Below are 23,639 nucleotides of genomic sequence, written 5' to 3' on the forward strand. Positions count from 1 at the left end.
CCCGAGTGGACCAGCCCTCATGGGTGTGTTCGTGGTGGGGTCCTGAGCCCTTGGCCATCTCACCTGGGCCTTCCCACACCTGCCCGACCAGGCCCTTTCCTGTGGTTCCAGCAAAAAAACCCCAGCTGCTTCCGGCCCTTCCCGCACACCACGCCTCCTCCTTGGCTTTGCCGTTTGCAGTTCCCTTTGCCTGGGAATCCCTGTGCTCGCCTCATACCCGGGTCACTCCCCGGTGAATTCAGCTAGTCCTGCCAGCAGCTGTCCCCGCGGGGCTCCTCTGTGTTCGTCTGCTCGCCTGTGACCGCCTCAGTCGCGACAGTGCGTCCTCTCCTTATTCTCTGTCTTCGTCAGCAGCAGGGCAATCCTGGCGGGTGGAAGCAGGGCCCCAGTTGCCCCGAGCAGCAGGTCAGGGCCCCGGGGAGCCAGGCTGCCCCGGCCCGCGCTGTGGCCAGGCCCAGCCTGCGGCAGGTTCCTCTGGCTGCTTCGGTAAGCGTGGATGGCGCCTGTCGTTGTACCTTTCCACCTGGCAGGTGCAAGCCGTCTGGCCAGAAGGGGCTCACTGAACGGGTGTTAGAAGGTCACTTACAGCGCCGGTCAGCACTGAGAATCCTTGCACTTGGAGCGCAGCTGGGTGGTCCTCTGTCCCAGGGCGTGTGGCAGCGTGGGCTGTCCCCACCCCTGCAGGGACCCAGCAGGGCACTATGATTTCGGAGACCAGGGACGACGCTTCTTCCCTGGGCACCTCCTGTTTATTGCTCGGGTTCAGGGGGTGTGGAGGCTCCCTGGATGCCAGGCTGGTCCTGCAACCACGCGGGAGAAATACGTTTCCGTCTGTTCTGGATGAAGGTCCTGGGACTTGCTGGCTTCAGAACGTTTCTTACTAAAACCACCACCCACAGCCAGGGACTGCCTTCCCTCCCTGTCACCCAGGAGCGGTTCTCCTCCTCTCTTGGCCTCCACTGCCCGGGACCCAGACCGGTGCCCCCTGCCCCCGCCCCCACACCCTGTGTTTTCTCAAACCTCAGCCCCTTCCTGTGCCCCTGGGCTCCCTCCCTGCCCCTGGAGCCCCCTGGAGGCAGTTGGAGGTATAGGCCCGATGGGCCGTGGACTGGGGGTGGACAGCAGTTGCTTTCATGACCTAAAATGCCCACATTTGCTCCAGGAGTTTTGTTTGTTTTTGTGTCCAGCTCTTTGCGACCCCTTGCAGGACACCAGGCTTTCTGGAGATTGCTCAAACTCACGTCCATCGAGTTGGTGATGCCATCCAACCATCTCATCCTCTGTCGACCCTTCTCCTGCCTTCAGTCTTTCCCAGCATCACTGTCTTTTCCAATGAGTCAGCTCTTCGCATCAGGTGGCCAAAGTATTGGAGCTTCAGCTTCACCATCAGTCCTTCCAATGAATACTCAGGGTTGATTTCCTTTAGGGTTGACTGGTTTGATTTCCTTGCAGCCCAAGGGACTCTCAAGAGTCTTCTCCAACACCACAGTTCAAAAGCATCAATTCTTCAGCGCTCAGTCTTCTTTATGGTCCAGCTCTCACATCTGTACACGACTACTGGAAAAACCGTAGCATTGACCAGACGGACCTTGGTCAACAAAGTGACACGGCTGTGGAATTAGTTTTCTTCATTGAACCAGAGCGGAAAGTGGTGGTGAGGCTTCAGAATATTGGTTCAGTGTTGCTGTACAATGTGAGAAGGCTTGTATGTGCTTCTCCAAGAATGCAACATCCATTTGTTACCTCCTTAGGAAAATGTGTTTCTAAGTCCAGCTGGCAGACCAGATTTTTAAGTTTTAAGAATGTAGCACCCTCTTCTGTAAGCTGATACTATATTGAAGCCCAAAACAACCAGAAAATAATTTTACATCCCAAAGTGGGGGCGTCAAAGGAAATAACAAGGCTGTCCTGGCTTCGGTTGTCTTGGCAAGAATCAAAAATAGATGGCTCTGGAATGTGGCTCAGAGGTCACAGGTTCCCGGGGGGGTTTAGTTTGTAGCTGGGAAGACTTCAGACCCACGAGGCTGCCCAAGGACCGGTAGCCCTTCCCTCCGCCTCAAGGTTGGATGTGGCTTTGAAGCAGTCCCCCACGTTGTGAGAACACATTCCTGTTGTGGGGCAGGAGGTGAGCTGAAGCCCGGGGCAGGGCTGGAGCGGAGGGAGGTCCTGGACCACATCAGTGTCCGCCCGGGGCTCCCCACGCATTGCCGGTGGAGTTGGAAGGGTTTGTCGGCGGAAGAAGGTGGGAATCCCTGAAGTCACTTGTTCACGTCCACGCCCACCAGAGTCACCACACACCACACCGCCACCCAGCCACACCCAGGACGGCCCACAGCAGCTGAGGGTTCGTTCCCACCCCGTGCGGGCCGCACCGCGGCTCGCGTGTGCTCTCGTACCTTCCGGTTTGGGAGTTGAGAACACCTGCCCGCTTGCCTCTTTAATGTGGTTTATCAAGAGGGCTGCAGAGATTAATACAAGACGTAGGACTGGGATTAAGAAGAAAGCCACCATCATTGGCTTTAACGTCCATGGTTTTGATGTCTGGGCTTGTTTACTTTCTGAAATTACTTTCAAAGTACTGACAGATCATCTGATGAAAACAGTGATCATCTTTAAAAGGAATAGCTAGTTTCTTTTCTCTTTTGATTTGTGGAAATAAATATTTACTTATTTCGAAAGATTGTACTTAGGCCTTCAGGGGGTATGTTTTAATTATTTTAATTTTTTATTCTATAGTAGTATTTGTTTCTTTCATGAAACAGTGATTGTCAGAGGGGGAAAAATAAATTTTCACAATGACCTCTTTTCTATTTAGGTTGCCTTTGAATTTAAAAGGGAAGAAAAGCTGTTTTAAAAATTACATTAAGGACTTTCCCAGTGGTACAGTGGATAAGAACCTGCCTCCCAGGGCAGGGGACGCGGGTTCGATCCCTGACCCGGGAAGATTCCCATGTGCCGTGGAGCAACTGAGTCCATGGACCACAAGTACTGAGCCCATGCTCGAGAGCCCAGGAAACGCAACAACCGCACCCTCTCGCTGCCCGAGCGCCCCGGGGCCTGTGCTCTGCAGCAAGAGAAACGGCCGCAGTGAGAAGCCCACACAGCGCAGGGAAGAGTAGCCCCCGCTCACCACAGCTGGAGAAAGCCCGGGCACCAGGGCAAAGACACAACGGCCAGAAACACATTTTAAAAGGGAAACACTCCGTGTGTGTTTCCTTCCCCGTGGTCCCCTCCTTAAAGACTGGATTCTCTGACAGCAAAAGTAATAGAGGAATAATTGTGTCCCCCATCCGGGGGCATACATTTCAAGAGTCAGGGAGGCTCAGAAGACAGAGGACAAACCCTTAAAAATAGAAGGATGGGCAGGAAACCAAACCAGACCTGGAAGAAATGGGCAGCGCAGAATTATTCTGCTCTGCTGTGATCTTTGATCCCTGAATGTCTTAGCAAAATACAGCAGCACCCAGCCCACGGCGCCTGTCAGTTCCGGTTTTCTCTTTGTGAAAACCTGAAGGAGAGAGAAACGTGATGGGTCAGGAGTTGCGGGGCAGGGCCTCTGGTGGAGTTGACGCAGGAGAGTGGAGGCCTGGGGCGTGCCAGGATCTGTAACCCCCACAGCCCTGTGCCGTCACCACTGGTCAGCGGGGTGGACACAGACGCCCTAGGAAGGCGCGTGCACAAGGTCAGCCCTCGGTGGCCCGGCAGGCGTCTCTGAGTTTCATCGCTGTGGTTCTCGCAGCTCTGTTAGGACAGCAGTTCTTCTTGCAGCACTTCTGTTTTTCCAAACGTATGCCCTCGTATCTGCTGTGATTCCGAGCACAGACGCCGTGGTGGGACACGCTTCTTTCCCATCTGTGCTGCATTTGGCCTTTCATTGTTCTGTGTTTATTACAGCTCCCTGTCTTACTGTGTAAATCGTACCGTGTCATCAGCAAACTGGCTTGCCTTACAGCCAGATTGGAGACTTAGTTTGTGTGTTGTTTTAAACAGGCGTAGCAGCAAGCTGAAGCGCCTGCCTGTAAACTCGCTTCATTTCAGAGCTGTTGCTTCAGTGATCTAGATCCTGGTGGCCCACAGGACGTGCTCTGAGCACTTTATGTGAACAGAAACCGTTCTCCTCACTTTATAGTCCTGACTTTCTTTAAGCCTGGATTGATTACTTATCTCTCTTAAATAGATTTGGTTCTGAATGATTGAGACTTGCTCTGTTTTCTATAGAATGCAAGACAGGGGTCTGAATCGGGCGTAGCAAACTGATTTCACAGGCCAGCCACCTGCTTTTGTAAATAATTTATTGAAACAGCCACGCCCATTCATTTGTGTGCCATCGTCTGTGGCTGCTTTTCAGCCACGAGGCAGAATTGAGTAGCAACAGACCTTATGGTCTGCAAAACCTAAAATATTTATAATCTGGCCGTTTACGGAAAAGGTTTGCAAGCCTCTGGTCTCAATTTATACTCTGTGTATATTTCCACCAAACCATTCAATTTGAATTTGTAGAAATTTGGATGGTTTAGTACTCAAAAATTATTTTTCTTAATGCTTTCACATGTATGAAATTTGAGTTTCCTATGCTGTGTTCCTCTAAATACCTATTTACGACCCATAGTATTCCCTGTTACGGAGGTAGGCTACTCGTGTGCCTACGGGACTGTTCTCTAAAAGAGTGTGGCTGGTGTGGGTGAGCAGGCTTACTTCTTTACGTTTTATCTACTCATAGATCGGTGAATTAAACAAAGAAGCGTTAATTTATCCTGGTGAAAAGTTCCAAGAACCTTACAATGCAAATTATACCTTTTAATAATATGCTAGTGATGTGACACATTTCTTTAGTGAATTTCTTTTTTAATAATCAACTTACTGAGTTATAATTTACATGGAATTTGTGTGTGTGTTTGCATGTGTGTGCACACGCACGCACACACTTAGTTGCTCGGTCGTGTCCGACTCTGTGACCCCGAGGACTGTAGCCCGCCAGGCTCCTCTGTCTGTGGGATTTTCCAGGCAAGAAATACTGGAGCGGATTGCCATTTCCTTCTCCAGGGGATCTTCCCGACCCAGGGATTGAATGAACCCTTGCCTCCTGCATCTCCTGCGTTATCAGGCAGGCTCTTTACCCCTAGCACCGCCTGGCAAGCACGTGTGTAACCTTAGGACACTTTAATCCTGTAGCAGAGCTAATTGATTTTGTAAAAAAGGCGTATCAGACTGTAGATTTTCAACCTGCTCAGGTTATCAGTCTATACTGTTTGTTTTTTAAAAGTCTTCGGTTCCTCTCCATACTTGCATATTACAGGAATTATGTGCAATTCTGAAACTGTTTAGAAGAGGCCATTCATTCATTCCCAGTTTGGGAATGTTTAGCTTTATGCTGTGTTTGTTCTTCCATCCGTATCTTTCTTTTATTCTATAAATATTTATCGAATTGCATAGCATTTGCTACGAGGGAGCACAGACACAGTGTGAAACATAAACCTTGCCCAGCAGATGCTTACAGTTGGGTAGAAGAAGAAAGGATAAATATTTTTGAAGCTAAAACTAGTTTGACTTGCGTGTGAAACAAGAGTCTTCGGAGCATCACAAGGTGGGATATAATTTAATGCTAAAGGGAAAGATGCTTTCTGTTCAGGTTTCCACTCGGTACCTGTTGAGGCTCTGGTTAAAGTGAGCAATAAAATGCAGTCCAGCCTTACAAGAAGTCAGAGGAGGGTAGAGTGAAATTAAAAGTTAAAATTGGGTGTGATACGTGCAAGAGAAGAATTAGACTTAAATCTAAGGTACAAGGAAGCAGATTTGAGCATCACTGTTTGGTAGGGAATCAGCAGGAGTTGGGAGATGGCCAGGGAAGGCTGAAGATAAGAAATACTGTCTCAGCTATCCAGAGAGGTATTTCTCTCAGCTATCCAAAGAGGTGTTTGGAGCATGCGCCTGAGGAATTTGCCCTGTGTACAGAGGAGCAGGCAGAGAACGGATGTGGTAATACGGGCTGGCACAGCTAAGGGGCTGCCAGAAGTAGTTCTGGACCGTGACATCCCGGGAAGGGAGTGGCAGGAGGCTGGGGTGGGGTGGGGGGTAGGCAGGTGGGCTGGCTTCATCCCCAGAAGCTACAGGAAATGCCAGGTGGGCGTGGGGAGAGGAGGGGCACGTTGAGATGCGCGTTTCCGGCGGTTCACTTGTAGCTGGGGTGCCCTGGGTGAGAGAAGAGGCAGCTGGCTGGAGAGAGGGGGAGGCCATCCAGGGAGCTGAGAGCTGGGCCGGCCGGAGGAGGCGGGTCCGCTGGGTGCCCCAGGGGCAGGGCGGAAGGGGTCCTGGTCCGGAAGGCGTGGGTTTGAGAGGCTCTGAACAGAAGGTTGATGAAGTCCCAGGAGATGAAGTCAGAATGACAGATTGAGGATTAGATTGTGGAGCGTCTCAAAAGCCCAGAAGCTGGGGTTTTGCCTTACAGTAAATGGCAACCCACTCCAGTGTTCTGGCCTGGAGAATCCCAGGGACGGGGGAGCCTGGTAGGCTGCCATCCATGGGGTCACACAGAGTCGGACACGACTGAAGTGACTTAGCAGCAGCAGCAGCAAGGAGATGGTGTAGTGAAAAGGCCCTATTGTACCTGATGTGGGGTGCTCTGCCATCTCCCATCACAGAGGGTGGCCCTGTGGGTCCCCAGCCCCTGTAAGGACAGCCTGTCTGAGTGCTCCATCCAGACTCACCCCTTGAGGGGTGACTGGTCGCGCTTGTCCATTTGCGCCTGCGTTTTTCTCAGCATCGTAAAGCCTGCCCTGGTACCCTTACCCTAACAAAGCAGCTTTCTTCACCACAACCCCCCTGCACTTCCCTGCTCTCTGCCTTCCTTTGCACTAAATCTGCCTGGAATCATTTCGTATCTTTTTGCCTGGCTCCTTCCCCCATGTAGACTTTAAGCCCACTGCTCCGCCAGAGCCACTCTGTTTTTTTTGGATGCACCAGGCAGCCTGTGGGATCTTAGTTCCCTGACCAGGGGTTGAACCCGCGCCCCCTGCACCGGCAGCCGGACCCTTAGCCGCTAGGCTCGCCGGGGAGGGCCCCACCAGCAGAGCCACCCCTGCCACGCTCTCCAGCGCTGCTGCATCGCCGAGCCCAGGGCCCAGCCTGGCCTTCCCGGCCGGTGTCCTCGCTGACCTGGCGAAGCTCTCATCTGCATGGTCCCGTTAGAGCGCTTGCTCCTCTAGGCCCCGGGAGCGCCGCCCTCTCTCGGTTCGCATCGGCCTCATCCGCCGCTGTCCCCGGTCTCCCTCGTCTTGTGAACGGGCTGGGTCCTTCGACTCAGACAGTTCTCATCCAGGCCCAAGACTTCAGGCGACGTCCGTGTCCTCCTGACTCACAGGTCTGTTTAAATCTCTGGCCTGACTCCTTCCCTGCTTTCCACACGTGCCTCTAACCACCTCTTGAGCCTCTCCGCTTGGATGTCCAGCGGGCTTCTCACACTTAATGTACCCAGAGTGTGACTGAACCATTTTGCTTCCTCTCCTTCCCTGAGCCCGCTCCTCCCCGTTTTCCCCAGCGGGGAGCTGGTAGCTCTGCCCCGACCAGGTGCCCAGGCCACAGAGCTTGGGGTGATGCTTGATCCCTCTCTTTATTTCCTCTGCGTCCTGCATTCCGCCCATCCTCAGATCTACCCTGGAGGCGTACCTGCTGAATCTAGCCACTCGGCATCCCCCGTCTTCCCAAGCGCAGGGCGCGTCATCTCTCCCCCGAAGCCTCTGCCTGGCTTGCTGCTCCACACCCGACCCGTCTGAACTCGGCCGGTCATGTTGGTCCCCCGCTCACACCCATCGGTGCCCCTCTGTCACCCCAGTGGCTGGCCCAGAGCCTGCGGAGTGGTGCCCAAGACCCTGGAGTCTGCGCCCGTGCGCCCCGCCACCCCCCACTCCGTAGAAAGGCGGAAAGGACGTGATGGGGCAGCTCCCCAGGGAAGCAGGGAGGTTCAGGAGCATGTGCCTAGGTGCCCAGCCTCAGTGGGCTCTCAGGAGAAGCAAAAATGCCATAGCGTGTTTGCCCACTCCTCGGTGGAGTTGATGCGCGTGTCCTGACGTTGAGCTCTCCTGATGAAGGGACAGCGATGCAGATCGGTGGTGTCCTTTCTGAGGACAGTCAGGCCAGAAGGGTCAAAGAGCCGGAACGTTTTTACAACTTCTAAACTAGACAGTCTTGGTTTTTTCCAAACTCTATCCAAAGGAGTAATTGGTTGACGGCAGAAAATTGTATCTGTAAAAGTTGAAAAGTGGAAACAAGCTAAATCATTAACAGGATAGTTCAATGAATTATGGCTCACACATACAGTAGAATACTGTGGAATCAGCAAAGTATGTGTAGCTGTGTTTGCTTACAATTGAGGAAATCAGGTTACAAGTCAATATGTATAATATGGACTCATTCTTATAAATACGCATGGATACATGTATCCAGAAAAGACATGGGCAGGATATACAGCTAGAAATTGATAATGGTTACTTCAGTTCTGCGGCTTCCCAGGTGGCTCAGTGGGTAAAGAACCTGCCTGCCAGTGCAGGAGACTTAAGAGATGTGGGTTCGTTCCCTGGGTCAGAAAGATCCCCTGGAGAAGGAAATGGTAACCCATTCCAGTATCGTTACCTGGAGAATCCCATGGACAGAGGAGCCTGGCGGGCAACAGTCCAGGGAGTCACAAAGAGTCAGACATGACTGACCACACACACACGCACAACACACCTCAACTGGTGAGATTAGAAGCAATCTTACTCTTTTATTTTGCAGTAGGTCTTTGGTATTTTTGTAGTCTGTGACAGTAAGGGAAAGAAGGTGAAGGCGATGGCATCTGGAGGCGTTGCATTTACTGTGATGTGGCAGCTTCCAGGCAGGAGTTCCCGCAGTTTCCCGTCCCCTCCTCACCCCCTGCCCCTGCTGTGTACACAGCACACCTGTTTAGCACCTGATTCCGGGGGGCGCCCCTTCTGCAGGCTCCTCCTTCCCTGTGAGCCCCTCCCCGCCTCCCCGCCTCCGTCCCCGTGTCTTTCCGAGGCTCTTACCAAGATTCAGACATGCCCGTGTCTCACCCACCTTCTGGAAACAACCAGTGCTTGCTCTCTATCCAGTGTTTTATCCTACTTTTATCCTTGTTATTCCGTGATCGCTTTGTAGAACATGCTCATATTTTTCCAGTAGAAAATTGTGTGTGTTTTTTTTAATTCATTTACACAGTGAATGTTTACCGAGTGTTTTCATAAGCTGAAAGCCAGGGATATAAAGATGAATGACCCACAGCTTCTGTTTTCAAGGAGCTTACAGGATAGTATGATTCCTCCTGAAATAAAAATTAAAAACCAAAAAACTTTTGTTTTTTTGAGACAAAGGCACACCATATAAAAAGGTGTTTTAATCTCTTAACTGAAAATTTTTTACCTTAATACCATTCGTCATTAGAGGAATGCAAATTAAACGACGATGAAACGCCACTAGCCGCCCTTTGTAATGGCTGTGGTAAAGTAAAATGGCATTATGAAATGCTGGGAGGGCTGCTGAGCCATTAGAGCTCGCATCCATCGCTGGGAAAAACAGAGTGCAGCCATCTGGAAAACACTGGCAGTTTCTTACATAATTTACCATATGACCCAGTAATCCCACTCCTCGGTATTTACCCAAGAGAAATCAGATCGTATTTCCTGTCCATGACTGTTTATAGTTTTAAGTATTTATACTGTATACTTTAGTAATTTCCCCAAACTGGAAACAACCCAGAAATCCTTCCCCTGATAAATGAATAAACAAACAGAGATCTATTCATGCAATGGAGTATTCCTCCACAGCGAGAAGCAGGGCATACACTCGGGTGATGCACTCGTGTGATGCCAGGTGAGAGGCACACACGTTAGACTGCGTGGTCCATTTACACGACAAACGGAAAAAGTAAAACCGTCGGGTGGAAGACAGATCAGGGTTTTCAAGAGCTGGGTGTGGGAAGGAGGTGTTGATCTAAAGGGGCATGTGGGAATTTGGGGGGTGATGGAAATGTTCTGTGTGTGTGTGTGTGTGTGTGTGTATATATATATTTTTTTTTTTTTTTTTTTTGCTGCTGCTGCACTGTACACCATGTGAGATCTTGGTTTCCTGACCAGAAATCGAAGCTGTGCCGCTGCATTGGAAGGACAGAGTCTTAACCACTGTCCCTCCAGAGAAGCCCCTAAAACTGTTCTGTCTCTAACTATCCATTTCTCAAAACTCATTAAAAAGGGAGTTTTACATTTTTTAAATTAATAGCTCAGTGAATATGGTGTATAATTTTGAGGCAACCAAAAAAAAATTTAAGAGTTACATTCACATGGTTCAAAAATCCAAATGATATGAAGGAGTACAGTTAAAGTCCTCCTTCCTACCCTTGCCGGGCCTTGACGGTGCTCTGCGCCGTGTCAGCCTCTGTACATCTGTGTTCTCTTTCTAGAACGCAGCTTTCTTTCACAGAACACAGCTTATTAATGCAATTTTGTGTCCTGGTTCTGTCTCCACGTCATTTATGTTACAGTTCTTCTCATATCAGCGGTTTGAGATCTTCCCTTCTTTCTACAGCTTTATGACGAGTATCGTTAAGTGCATGTCATTTATTTAACTAGTCCTCCTTGGATGGACCCAGATTTTTTTTTTTCCATCTTTTCGCATTAGACACAGTGCTGCAGTGAATAATCTCTGTATGTACAAATCCTTTCTGCTATTGAATATGAGGTCTGTGTTGAGAACGCAGGTTTGTTCCAGTGCAGTTGATAACTCATCAGGGAGCGATTGAAGCATAAGGTGACTTCTCAGTTTGCTCATGTGTGATTCCCTTCCTGAGAAACACTAGTTCCAGAAAACCGTGAAACGGAGTCGTGCAGGAATACACGCGACACACTTGTGCACACACCTCCCAGCCCCGCCAGCGCCCTCGTTTCCCGCTGGGGGGGTCACACAGGTCCACAGGAAGGGGTCACAGCTGCCCTCCGTTTTCAGGTAAGCCCCCTGGCGCTCACTTCCACCAGCAAAGTGCAGGCCTTTTTCAAGGTGAGGTGCCATACTTTCTGCAGCACCTGTGTGTTTCTTAACCAGCTGTTAAGAAATGTTTCTACCGTGTGTCGATGCACGACGCTCTTCATTGAGCGAGTCGCTGGCAGGTTTTGAGTGTCAGGCTCCTTACTGACTGTGGCTGGAGCCCTGTGGGCGTCCGCCTGACTCTGCCTAGCTCTGCGATCTAGAACCTGTGTCCTGTGTATGTTATCTCACAGCAGCACCAACCACTATGTCCAGAATCGATTCCCAAGTGAAAGGGTTCAGAGTTTTAGGAGTTAAATTCTGAGAGACTGCTGTTGTGATAGGCTGAAAATTATATAAGCAGTTTGGCTTTTCCGTTTTCATAAAAAGTGCTGTGATCGAGGTGAAGGGTGTGTGTCACTGTGATTTGGGAATGAGTCCAGTCCCCCCCTCATCTCAGATCTCTGTCTGGATGTGTGATGGTCGTCAGGGGGGGCTCTTTGCATGCGGCTGTGAGTCTGAAGCCTTGGGGAGGAAGGGCGCTCAGAAGAGCTGGGAGAAGGGGAGCTCAGGCTGGGTGGGTGTGTGGGGCTGTGCCTTTTCTCCAGCTTTTCCACTGTCCCCCGAACCCGAAAGAGGCCTTCAAGCCAAGTCATGGGAAGGGACCGGTTATCAGAATGTCCACCAAGTGCCATCCAGAAAGAAGGGCTTTTAGAGGCATTTTAAATCCCAGAGCTCAAACCTGAGCCCAAGGCCAGGGCATTGAGAGCAGAGGAATTAGTGATTACGCTTTCTTTCCTACAGGACGTGAAGATACGAGTCAGCAATTGGAGATGAGGGAGAAAATCTAGCAAGTTCACCCAAGTGGTGGTTCGATATTCTAAAGTCTTATCAAAATTTTCAGACGCTGCCACCTGTTTCTTTGAATAGTTCTATTTAAAGACAAAATAATTTACAATTCACAATTTGTTTTCTGATTTAAGTATACAGTTTCCACTTAAGGCCCTGGTTCTGTTAATATCAGCTTTATGCTGCTATAGCAGCCGGAAGGAGTAAAGGACCTTAAAAGTCTTGAAAATAGAATGATGATAGACATTTATACTTTTCTTAATGCTATTTTTTCCCCACTTTTGATCAAAAATTGCTTTCGGTGTCATAAAGTAACAGTAGGAACTATTAGAATATTGAAGATACAAATTATGAAAATAGGCAAAGCACCTTCAAACAAGTTAGTATTTAAAATTTAACAAAGAAAAAAGTCATTTGTTTTGTTAGGTGATCAAACCTGGCAGGTTTGATCTGGAAACTGGGGTTTAAACTTGTAATTTTCTTGTCACCAGGCATTTAGGAAACCTTGCCCTATTGTTTTTGGATTTTACAGTTCATTTCTGCAGGGTTTTTTTTTTTTTTCCCCATGAAGATGTTGAAAAAGAATACCTCATACATTGTCAACTCTTTTTTGGAAAATAGTAATTATTGATTCAGCTGAGCTGTTCTTCATTTATTTTATCATCTACTGAGACTTTCTTTACTGATACTTCTCTATTACAATTTCAATTTTATGTTAATACAAATATGCCATAACAAGAAGTAGCATGTTAAAATCTCCACCATAATAGAGATCCAGTCTGCATGTGTCTGAGGCCTATGCACTGTTGAATGCCTAGAAAGAATCACTTCAGTTGGCTCCCTTCTTTATGATTATTTGCTGTGACTGTCTTGCTTTTACTTTTTAGTTTATTTTTGGTTGTGCTGGGCTCTTAGGTGCTGCAAGGGCCTTTCTCTGGTTGCGGGGAGCAGGGCTCCCCTTCACCGTGGCGCTCAGGCTTCTCCCTGCAGTGGCCTCTCTGGTTGCAGAGCCGGCTCCAGAGCTCAGTGGTTGCTGCAGGGGGCTCAATCCGTGCAGCTCCCGCCTCTGGAGTCCAGGCTCAGTCCTTGTGGCTTCCGGGCTCTTGAGCGCAAGCTCAGTCTCTGCAGCTCCCGCCTCTGGAGCCCAGGCTCAGTCCTTGTGGCTTCCGGGCTCTTGAGCGCAAGCTCAGTCTCTGCAGCTCCTGCCTCTGGAGCCCAGGCTCAGTCCTTGTGGCTCCCCGGCTCTCGATCACAGGCTCAGTCCATGCGGCTCCCGGGCTCTCGAGCGCAGGCTCAGTCCGTGCGGCTCCCGGGCTCTTGAGCGCAGGCTCAGTCCTTGTGCTGCAGGGGCTTAGCTGCTCTGCGGTGCGTGGGATCTTGTGGATCAGGGGTCGGACCTGAGTCTCTTGCATTGGCAGGGTGATTCTTTGCCACTGAGCCACCAGGAAAGCCCCTGTCTTGATTTTGGAAAGATGTCTTGTGTTTTGACTCTCCCAGGTGATCTTAACATTGTCCATCTTACATGTACAAAAATTCTACAGAAATTAGATTTTTTTAAAAAACCTTTTTGAAACATACAATTATTCATGACCAACTGTTCCTGGTTTTATTCTAAAGGAAGCTTCTTCTTCCTTCTCTGGGTCCATGTGCTAGTCCAAGAGACTGCTGTTGCTGCTGCTGCTAAGTCGCTTCAGTCGTGTCCGACTCTGTACAACCCCATAGACGGCAGCCCGCCAGGATCTTTCGTCCCTGGGATTCTCCAGGCAAGAACACTGGAGAGGGTTGCCATTTCCTTCTCCAGTGCGTGACAGTGAAGTCACTCAGTCGTGTCCGACTCTTCACAACCCCATGGACTGCATGCAGCCCACCAGGCTCCTCCGCCCATGGGATTTTCCAGGCAAGAGTACTGGAGTGGGGTTCCATTGCCTTCTCCCCAAGAGACTGGGGATGGTCTATTTAATGTGATCAACATTTTTATGAAGTCGAAGGGGCAGGGTGTCTCAGGTGCTAGCTGGTTGCTGGCTTTGTTCCCTCTGTCTCTCTCTTTTCCCCCAGAGATCATTCTTGCGTTCTGGGAGGTATGATACATATGCATGTGACCCTGGATGTGCTTAGGAAAACAATACAAAGTATGTAAGTGGGTGTGGTCAGTCGTGTCCGACTCTTTGAGGCCCCGTGGACTGTAGCCTGCCAGGTTCCTCCATCCATGGAATTTTCCAGGCCTTGAATACCGGAGCAGGTTGCCATTTCCTTCTCCAGAGGATCTTCCCAACCCAGGGACTGAACCCATGTCTCTCTCGCCTCCTGCCCTGGCAGGAAGGTTCTTGAACCCTAGGCCCGCCTGGGGCACATGGTACAACTTTCGTCTTTAACCCGGAGAAGGAACCTCCTCCTCGGCCTTGTCTGGGCCACGTCCATCGTGTCCGTCACAGCGCTTTGCTGTTTTTCTGGCTATGCCTCGAGTCTTGACGGATGTTGCTTCCGCACTCAGGCCCTCAGCAGCCAAAGTGTGGAGTCCTAAGCACTGCTACCACCAGGGAATTTGCTTTTAAATAATAAAAGATGCTTTTTAACAAATGAAACTTGGATGATAAAATAACCAGCTGCTTGTTAATAATAACCTCACCAGCTTGTTAATAAAATAGCGCGTTGAGGCTCTGTCTGCATCCCAGGCACTGCGCTAGCCCCTCAGTGCCCCCCCCGACCCCAGCACCCTCTCCGAGGACGTCACCGCTGTGTCCCCCCAACCGCTCGGAGGGCGGGAAATGCCCCGTCACATGGTTCACGAGCAGTGGGCAAAGGTGCCGGCCCACCTGGGCCTCCAGAGCCAGGCTCTCAGCTGCCTCGAATTCATTTCCTCACCAGTTGGAGTGAGGACGTGTTTGCCAGGTGATTAACGTAAAAATATTTTTTAAAAAACGGATCATTTCTTTATCAAATGGGTCACAACTGCTTGCTTATCTCTTCTGATGGCCAAAGATAGTAACAGAGTTTCTCGTGAGAACTTAATTCCTGCTCCATCCTTAGTTTTAATGAGGGCTGAGCCAAATTTTGTTCCATTCACAAGGCCGACCATTCTTTCTTGATTTCATTTCCTTGGGATGTGATGTTAATTCCAGACTGCAGTGCATATCATGCCCAAAGAATTTGTTTTTAAAGATATTACTGATTTTATTTCAAAGGTTACACATGGGAATCTGTTGAATTAACATAATGATGTCTTAGCCGAAGTGGGAAAGTTTTCACTTTGATGTTGAGATCTCTCTTGATGGCTCTCTCTCGGTCGTTCAGTGTGCCCCCAGCCCCCAGGACACAAATGCACGCCCGCACACAGACTCATTCCACATACACCCTCAGGCACGCTCCCCAGAGTGGTATCACGCTTGTGCTCTTGAGATAATCAAATGATATCATTAAAAAATTTTTCTTGGAAAACTCTTTGCTTATATACAGAATAATGAGTTACTGGGGGGGAAAGCTAAAGGTGTTTAAAATTAGCCAGAGATTTTAAATGGCACATTGGAGAAGGAAACGGGTTCTTTCTGGATATAGTAAATGAAATAACGGCTTTATTTGGTATCTACTAAAGAATTGTGTTTTTCTAGGTTATCTGCCTTCTAAAAATAACACCTCTTAGGCAAAGAAAATCGACGTCATGTCTTCGTTTCAGCTATCTGGGTGTTTGTGTTGAATCAGAATCATGGTTTTTTTTTCTTTTTCCATCCTAAGTGTTTTTTGAGGAAAAAAACATAGCCTTATAATAAAGTATGTCCTGTTCTCTAGAAGTGAGAGATTTAGTGTAGACGGGGTATTTATTTTCTGAGTTTAGCTTATATTTCTAAATGGCTATAACCAAATTCCCCCATGATAACCCTGGCCCTGGCAGCCCCTTCTGTTGCGTCTTTAAGAGAATCGTTCAGCTGACTCACTGTGCCGTGCAGCAGAACTTAACACAACATTGTAGAGCAACGATATTTCGATAAAAAATTTGAAAAAAATCTTTTAGTCTTGTTAATGTATCGCTAAACGATAGTGGTACACAGCCATTAACGAAAGAGTCTTTAGCTCGTCAGGCGTTTCTGCTTTGCTGTCTCCGGTGACTTTGTCCCTCTTTTCTCCTGATAAAGCAAATGAAGAAGCACCCCTGCCGCCAGTGCGACAAGTCCTTCAGCTCGTCCCACAGTCTCTGCCGCCACAACCGGATCAAGCACAAAGGCATCAGGAAAGTTTACACCTGCTCGTAAGTCCTGGCTTCTCACGGGGCGGCGCCGCGCGCGGGTCAGGCGGGAAGTGCCCGCTTCCCCGTTTCCCTGTCAGCCTCCCACTTCCCCGTCCTCCGCCCCCCGGTGTGTGGGTTTCCGTTCTTGAATCATGTTTTGTTCTGGCAGGCCGTTCTTGCCTGGTTTGTAGCACTCGGACAAGATGAAAATTAGAAAGAGCAGCTCCTTGCCCGGGCCTTGTATGTTCTCACCTGTTCCCTGTGTTTGTGTGTGTGTATGCGGAGCAGCTTGTGGCCAGGGTCTTGGTTCCCTGAGCAGGGATTGAACCCAGGCTCCGTCAGTGAGAGCACAGAGCCCTAAGCCCTGGACCGCCCAGAAAGTCCCAGCTGTGCTCTCTGTTAAGCAGAGATTTGTGGTTTCATTACTGAGAGTTTTGGCACAGTGACTCGCAGGCAGGTAGGGACTCAGCTGAAGGAGATGCTCTTTGGTTCCCTACACACAGTTGAGTTGCCGGCATCAGCAGACCAGCCTGTGTGCCGAGACTGTGGTGACGGAGCCAGTGATTCTAGGAGGAAACGCTGCACTGAGAGAACAGGAAGGAAGTGGGTGTGGATGGCAGAGTCCTCCCTCCCTAAGGCTGGCTCCTGCTCCCGGGGAGTCCCTGGAAGGCGCCCTGGTCGCCCAGCTCGTTTCCTTTGTTCTCTGGTATGGGTGCTGGCTCCCGGTGCTGTCCTATAGAGGGTCTCTAACGTGAAATCATCAGCTCGGGGAGCCACTCTTTCTTGTAAGATTTTCAGAAGCTTTTCTGAAGACAGCGAACTTGGTTCTACATAAGCCGTGAGGATCTTTCCATCTCCCTTCACTGCAGTGGTTATTCATGATATCTGCCTGAAGAGTGACCATAATTGCAATTGCCATGGTCGTGAATTTCTGTTTACCAGTTTGGGCCTGTTTCAGTTCAGTTCAGTCGCTCAGTCGTGTCTGACTCTTTTGCGACCCCGTGAATCGCAGCACGCCAGGCCTCCCTGTCCATCACCAACTCCCGGAGTTCACCCAGACTCACGTCCATCGAGACAGTGATGCCATCCAGCCATCTCATCCTCTGTCGTCCCCTTCTCCTCCTGCCTCCAATCCCTCCCAGCATCAGAGTCTTTTCCAGTGAGTCAACTCTTCACATGAGGTGGCCAAAGTACTGGAGTTTCAGCTTTAGCCTCATTCCTTCCAAAGAAATCCCAAGGCTGATCTCCTTCAGAATGGACTGGTTGGATCTCCTTGCAGTCCAAGGGACTCTCAAGAGTCTTCTCCAACACCACAGTTCAAAAGCATCAATTCTTTGGCGCTCAGCTTTCTTCACAGTCCAACTGTCACATCCATACGTGACCACTGGAAAAACCATGGCCTTGAAGAAAATGATAAGTTCATATCTTCCCAAAGAAAAGCTGTAATCGTAATTTATAGGGGGTAATTGTAAAAGCTGAAATGAAAACTGAAATCATTGACCTATTTTGGGTATTTGTTCAGTTTTCTGCCTTTTAATCAACCAACTGAGCACACGTATTTGCACGCTGTGGTCCTAACCATGCATATTACTGCATTTGTGCTTCGATGAGAAAGTTGTCGGGAGACAAGTCTTTCTTGTCTGTGTCACGCAGAGTGAGCGGGAATCTTGGTAGCACCGGCGTGAAGAAGTCAGGCAGGGACTTGCTTCCTGTTAAAGCGTCTTGTGACGTAAATTCTGAGGGAACACTCTGAGTCACTGGAAAGAAAACTTCTGAGATTTAGTGTTCTCCATGTTAAAATCACAGCCATCTAGAATTACAAATTAAGTCATACTTAACCAAACTCAGAAAATAAATGCCCTGTCTGAACCAAATTGGGCTGGTGCTGTAAGAACCCAAAAACTGATAGGAAAAAACCCTTTTCCTTCTGTTTTTTTTTTTTTTAAACACCAAAACCAATTTGTATTTGGGTATAACCGCTTAAGAGTGTTAAGGCTGTTTGAGGTGAGCTGCAGCAAAGGGACTCAGGGCTCCATCCTCCCCCACACTCCCTCCCGTCCAGGCTGCCGTCCAACGCTGTGCAGAGTCCCCTGTGCTGGACAGGGCATCCTTGCTGGTTATCCACTTTAAACATAGCCGTGTTCACATGACCTTCCCCAGGCCCCAACTGTCCCTTTCCACCCTCCCCTTCCCCGCAACCGTAAGTTCATTTATGATAGAAAATTTTTAACAAAAGCTGCCGCACTTTTTATTTTATTTTATTTTTTTAATTCACACTGGAAATGATGATTCATAGCAACACCGCTCTTGCACTTTGGACCACGTATCTGCAGGACCACCTTGGCCCCTCTGGGCCGACTGAGGGCTTCGGTAGTGAGCACGTTCCTCACTGAGCCCTTTTAGAGCAAGTAGGTTATTTCCTTGTCTTTCCCCCACAGGCACTGTCCAGACTCCAGGCGCACCTTCACGAAACGGTTGATGCTGGAGAAACACATACAGCTCATGCACGGCATTAAGGATCCTGACTTGAAAGAGATGACGGAAGCCACCAACGAGGAGGAAACAGAGACAAAAGAAGACACCAAGGTTAGACGCTGCAGGCGTTCTCCTTACAGTGATGTTGTGCTGACTTGCTTTCTCCTTTTTTTTGCATGAAAATTTTTCTACGGTTATACGATTTAAAAAATTCAGCCTGTGCACAAAGCTGTCAAGTAATAGGAACACTCTCTCTGCACTCAGCCTGAGTTTCGTCTTGCTCTTAAAGGTAACTTTGTGTGTGTGTGAGGTAACTTGATGGCACCAGTGATAAAGAACCCACCTGCCAACCCAGGAGACCCAGGAGATGCGGATTTGACCCCTGGGTTGGGAAGATCCCCTGGAGGAGGGCGTGGCAACCCACTCCAGCGTTCTTGCTTAGAGAATCCCGTGGACAGAGGAGCCTGTGGGCTACTGTCCATAGGGTCACAAAGAGTCGGACATGACCGAAGTGACTTCACACACAACCTTTATTAAATTTCTTCTATATCCTTCCAGATATAGCTTTAGGGATCAGTCTGAAAGTGAAAAGTGAAAAGTCAAAATCATTCAGTTGTGTCTGACTCTTTGTGACCCCACAGACTATATTGTTCATGGCATTCTCCAGGCCAGAATACTGGAGTGGGTAGCCTTTCCCTTCTCGAGGGGATCTTCGCAACCCAGGGACTGAACCCAGTCTCCCGCATTGCATGCGGATTCTTTACCAGCTGAGCCACCAGGGAAGCCCAAGAATACTGGCGTGGGTAGCCTATCCCTTCTCCAGCAGATTTTCCCGACCCAGGAATCGAACCAGGGTCTCCTGCATTGCAGGCATATTCTTTACCAGTTGAGCTACCAGGGAAGTTAGGGATCAGTCTACTTACATATACAAATTAAAGTTTTATGTTGACCCATGGAAGTTGTCTTAGCCAGAGAATTACTTTAATCTGGATTCCTTGCATTGCTGATGTTGTGGGAGGTACCTGATCAAAATCGATCCCGTGTGGCTTCTGTTTGTAACGATGGAGGCGTTAAGGTCAAGAGTCCGTGCTCTTGTCAGTGCGTGGTGAACGTGAAGCGGCGACAGCACAGCTGTTGCCTGCGTGTAAGCGCATGTGTGCCGAGTGCTGTTGGAGTGCGGCAGTGGTTCAGCAGACACTTCAGAGACCCGTGCTGTCTTTGGCACTGTGCTGCGTCTGGAATGTTCCTGGGGAAAAAAGCCTGTGTGTGCTTTCAAGGAGTTAGTCATTGAAATTAAAATACAAGTCAGACTAGAGTTGCATTAAATTGTGATCCTTCCCCTCAAGTGATGGGGTGGGGGTGGAATTAAAGCATGCACATGCAGGGGGCAGCTTTAGGTCAAGGTGGAAAGGCCGGATGGCCGTGGAGAAGGTGTCCATTGGCTTGGGATTTTAGAGAGCTGGAGGGGAGGGATTTGAGGGGCCAGAGGAGGAGTCTGAGGAGGCTGAGTGGGCAGGAAAGGGCCCTCACTGGCTCCAGTGAGGCGCAGGTGGCCCACCATCTGACCCTCAGGAAGGGAGCAGGTCTGGACACTGCCAGGAGACGCTCAGCCCACCTGCCCCCACCTCTCCCTGGCCGCATCCCAGTCCTCCCCCATCCCCAGCTGCAGCTGCATTGCCTCCCTCCTGTCCCCCAGCTACCCCGGCCGGCTCCCAGCGGGACCCCTTTCCTGGTGTGACCTCCCAGCCCAGGCTATCCCTCTGACGCTCGGCGGGCTCCCTCATCGCTGTTTGTAGCTGCGTCCCTCGAGGGCAGGGGCCTGTTTGTTCTGCTGAGCCCCTGCAGGACGCGGGGTCAGCCTGGCGCGGAGCTCGCCTTGGCGGGGCAGAGGGAAAGGGTGACCCTTGGGCGGGGCGGGGCCCACAGGCCGTAAGGAGCCCACACCCCAGCTCCCGGAGCCCACAGCGGTTGTCAGTGTATCACCGGTTCTGTCTTCCTCTCCCAGGCTCCCAGTCCCAAGCGGAAGCTGGAGGAGCCCGTGTTAGAGTTCCGCCCTCCCCGAGGGGCCATCACGCAGCCCCTGAAGAAGCTGAAGATCAACGTGTTCAAGGTGCACAAGTGCGCCGTGTGCGGCTTCACCACGGAGAACCTGCTGCAGTTCCACGAGCACATCCCGCAGCACAAGTCGGACGGCTCCTCCCACCAGTGCCGCGAGTGCGGCCTGTGCTACACGTCGCACGTGTCGCTGTCGCGGCACCTCTTCATCGTCCACAAACTGAAGGAGCCGCAGCCGGCGGCCAAGCAGAACGGGGCGGGCGAGGAGAACCAGCCGGAGAACCAGCCGGGGCCCGAGGACGCGCCGGCCGACGGCCCCGTGTCGGACCGAACGTGCAAAGTGTGTGCAAAGACGTTCGAGACGGAAGCTGCCTTAAACGCTCACATGCGGACCCACGGCATGGCCTTCATCAAATCCAAAAGAGTGAGCTCGGCGGAGAAATAGCCGCCCCACCCTCCGCGCCCCCGCGAGCAGCGAAGCACCCCCCACCCCGCACACCGGTCCACATTGGAAGCAAAGAGACGTTTTTGTTACGCAAAGTTGGCGGTATCACAGAGTTAACAGTACTGTCCAGGTTGTTGCAATATATCTCCCTCCTCCCCTTCTCTGCCTCCTCCCGTCTGCCCTCCTCCCCTTCCTCCATTAAGTATTAAAAACAGTATTTGAGTTGAAAAGAGTTTGTATATATTTAAACGAATAACTTTTTATACTCTTTGTTACATGTTTGTATCAGTATTTAGTGGACAATGTTTTGAAGATTTTTGTTTGTTTTGTTCTTGGGTTGTCTTTTTTTAATATATATATTTTTTTGTTTTTGTTTTGGGTTAGAATTTTTCTTGTTTGTACGGTTTCTTTAAAAACAGAGTTCTTAGCAACAGGGGCAGTTCCTGAATTCCAATAAACCATTTTGTACGTCACGGTTTTGAATGGGTTAACTAATTACAGGCTCCGACAGGGCCTTTTTTAGTGTTTTTAATTTTTAGAATTCACTACATAAATCGTAGGTGACTGTAGGTCTCACAAACACTAGGGACTTTCAAGTGTCTTAGCACTCTATCCTCAACGTGCCTGCTCCGCGGGGGCCGCCGCCCGGCGCGTGGCCCCTCCTCCCGGCCCGGTGTGTCGGGAGCCGCCTTGCAGGGCGCTCCCCTCCCAGCGAGGGGGTGGCCGCAGGGGCCAGACACCCAGGAAGCAAAGACGGGATGGGTTCCATCTCAGAGTGGGGAGGAAAGCTCTCTCTCCCAAAGGGGAAAAGCGAGCGGGTAGTTTCCTGGGCCGGTTTGCAAGGCTGGCTTCTGAAAGAGCACAAGGAACTAAAGCGAAGAAAGGGCTGGACTACTGTACACGTTACAAACACGTCGTCAGACCAGGAGATTTATATAGTCAACGTTTTTGTCATGTAATTTAGTAACTATAAACGACACAACTAAAAATATCAAGTATTTCTCTGGCTCTTGACAGGAAAAGGAAAAAAAAAAATCACAGTTGACTTAACCCTTTGCTGTCTAAAGAGTTGGCGTTTCCTGTTCTGGGTGCTACTGCCAAAGGTCCCGGTACTTAGACTTGGGATGCACAATTTCCACCTTCCCGACGCAGCAGCCGGCGTGTGGCCATCGGCCACTCCCTTCAGCACTGAGCCACGTGGGTTGAGTTCAGCCATTTCAATAAGTACCTTTACTGTTGGGTAGTTCAGCTTTCTTAACGCAGCCAAGGTACTCCTCTGTCCCTTCCAAATGTTTATAGTTCTCTGGGAGAGTTATATTTTTTTGGTTCTGTGTTTTCGTGTTTTCTTTTGCATTTTATATCTTGTATTTATCCCTAAACATGTTTTGTACTTTTTTTTTTTTAAAAGAAAAGTTATTTTGTGTATATATAGATATACTTGCATGATATACTGTAGTCAATGTTCGGTCCCTCGAGAGGTCTTGCTGCTGTCAGGCGTCACGCACTAACCGCACCCACCCTAACTGTATTAAACACACTTCACGTATGTAAATAAACCTGGGACGTTTGGCCCCCGTGCTTTTGTGAGAGCGTTCTTGATGGGGGGTCTCTGACATCTTCGTGGAGTTTAGGGAGTGATTCACGGCAGGGATGGGCTGTGGGCTGTTGCAGCATTCTTGCCGCTAATAAGGGCAGCGTGTTCGTTCTCATTGGCAATCAGCTATCTTTGTCCCTTTCGTAGTGACTCCCATCAATACGTGGGTATACCCAAGGGTGTGGTTCAGTATTCCTCAACTTGAAATTCATTGCTGTTGTTATATTTATACTTGTATTGCTCTTAAGTTGTAGTCATAGCACTTTTCATTTGTTCCTGCATTTGAACCTTGCAATAAACCTGTGTGGTGGGCTGCACGGGTCCTAATAGCCTAGTTTTACAGTCGAGGAAGCTGAGCTCAGATTGAAGTTCTTGGCCTGAGCCCTCGTAGCTGGTAAGCGGCTTTGCATATTAGAACCCAGATATTCTTGCTCTAAATCTAGTGCTCGCTCTCTGTGTTTATGTACATATCGACAGATACTCCTTTATTCAACAAATAAAAAGTATTTGCAAAACACGATACTAGAATTTTTGTTTGTGGCACTATGGCTTTGGGTAACCTGGGAGTCTTGTCTACTCACATACCCAAACATGCTTGGTAATATGAAATTGGCATCTACTAAATGCCTAGTTGAGCATTGAAGAAAGTTTTTTTTAAATGTTCAGAGGTCCCACAATGAAGAAGCAGCACCCAGGGTCTTCCCTGGTGGCTCTGTGATAAAGAACACCTGCCAATGTAGGAGACTTGGGTTCGATCCCTGGTCCGGGAAGACCCCACGTGCTGTGAAGCAACCAAACCCGTGTGCCACATCTGCTGAGCCTGTGCTCTGGAGTCCATGAGCCGACTCCTGAGCCTTTGTGCCACGACCGCTGAAGCCCGGGTGCCCTAGAGCCCATGCTCTGCACCAAGAGAAGCCACTGTAGTGAGAAGCCCACACACTGCAACTAGAGAAAAGCCCGTGCCGCAGCGAGGACAGCCAAAGGTAAATTATTAT

At 49.7% G+C, this 23,639-nt stretch overlaps 1 protein-coding gene across 8 annotated transcripts in view; it reads left to right on the forward strand.

Annotated features, from left to right (window-relative positions):
* Positions 1–23,161, forward strand: part of ZNF532 (zinc finger protein 532) — a 113,149-nt gene extending 89,988 nt beyond the window's left edge. For 6 of the 8 annotated variants that reach the window (XM_027526082.1, XM_027526087.1, XM_027526084.1 and 3 more), the window contains 3 exons: positions 15,984–16,096; positions 18,514–18,661; positions 20,556–21,050. In XM_027526082.1, coding sequence (XP_027381883.1) covers positions 15,984–16,096; positions 18,514–18,661; positions 20,556–21,050 — 756 coding nt within the window. Of the gene's footprint in view, positions 1–15,983; positions 16,097–18,513; positions 18,662–20,555 lie in introns of all 8 variants that reach the window. The other 2 variants (XM_027526083.1, XM_027526081.1) reach the window with 2 other exon arrangements.
* The last annotated feature ends 478 nt before the right edge of the window (positions 23,162–23,639 follow it).

The sequence above is a fragment of the Bos indicus x Bos taurus genome, chromosome 24 (assembly GCF_003369695.1).
Source record: "Bos indicus x Bos taurus breed Angus x Brahman F1 hybrid chromosome 24, Bos_hybrid_MaternalHap_v2.0, whole genome shotgun sequence".
Classification (NCBI taxonomy): Eukaryota; Metazoa; Chordata; class Mammalia; order Artiodactyla; family Bovidae; genus Bos; species Bos indicus x Bos taurus.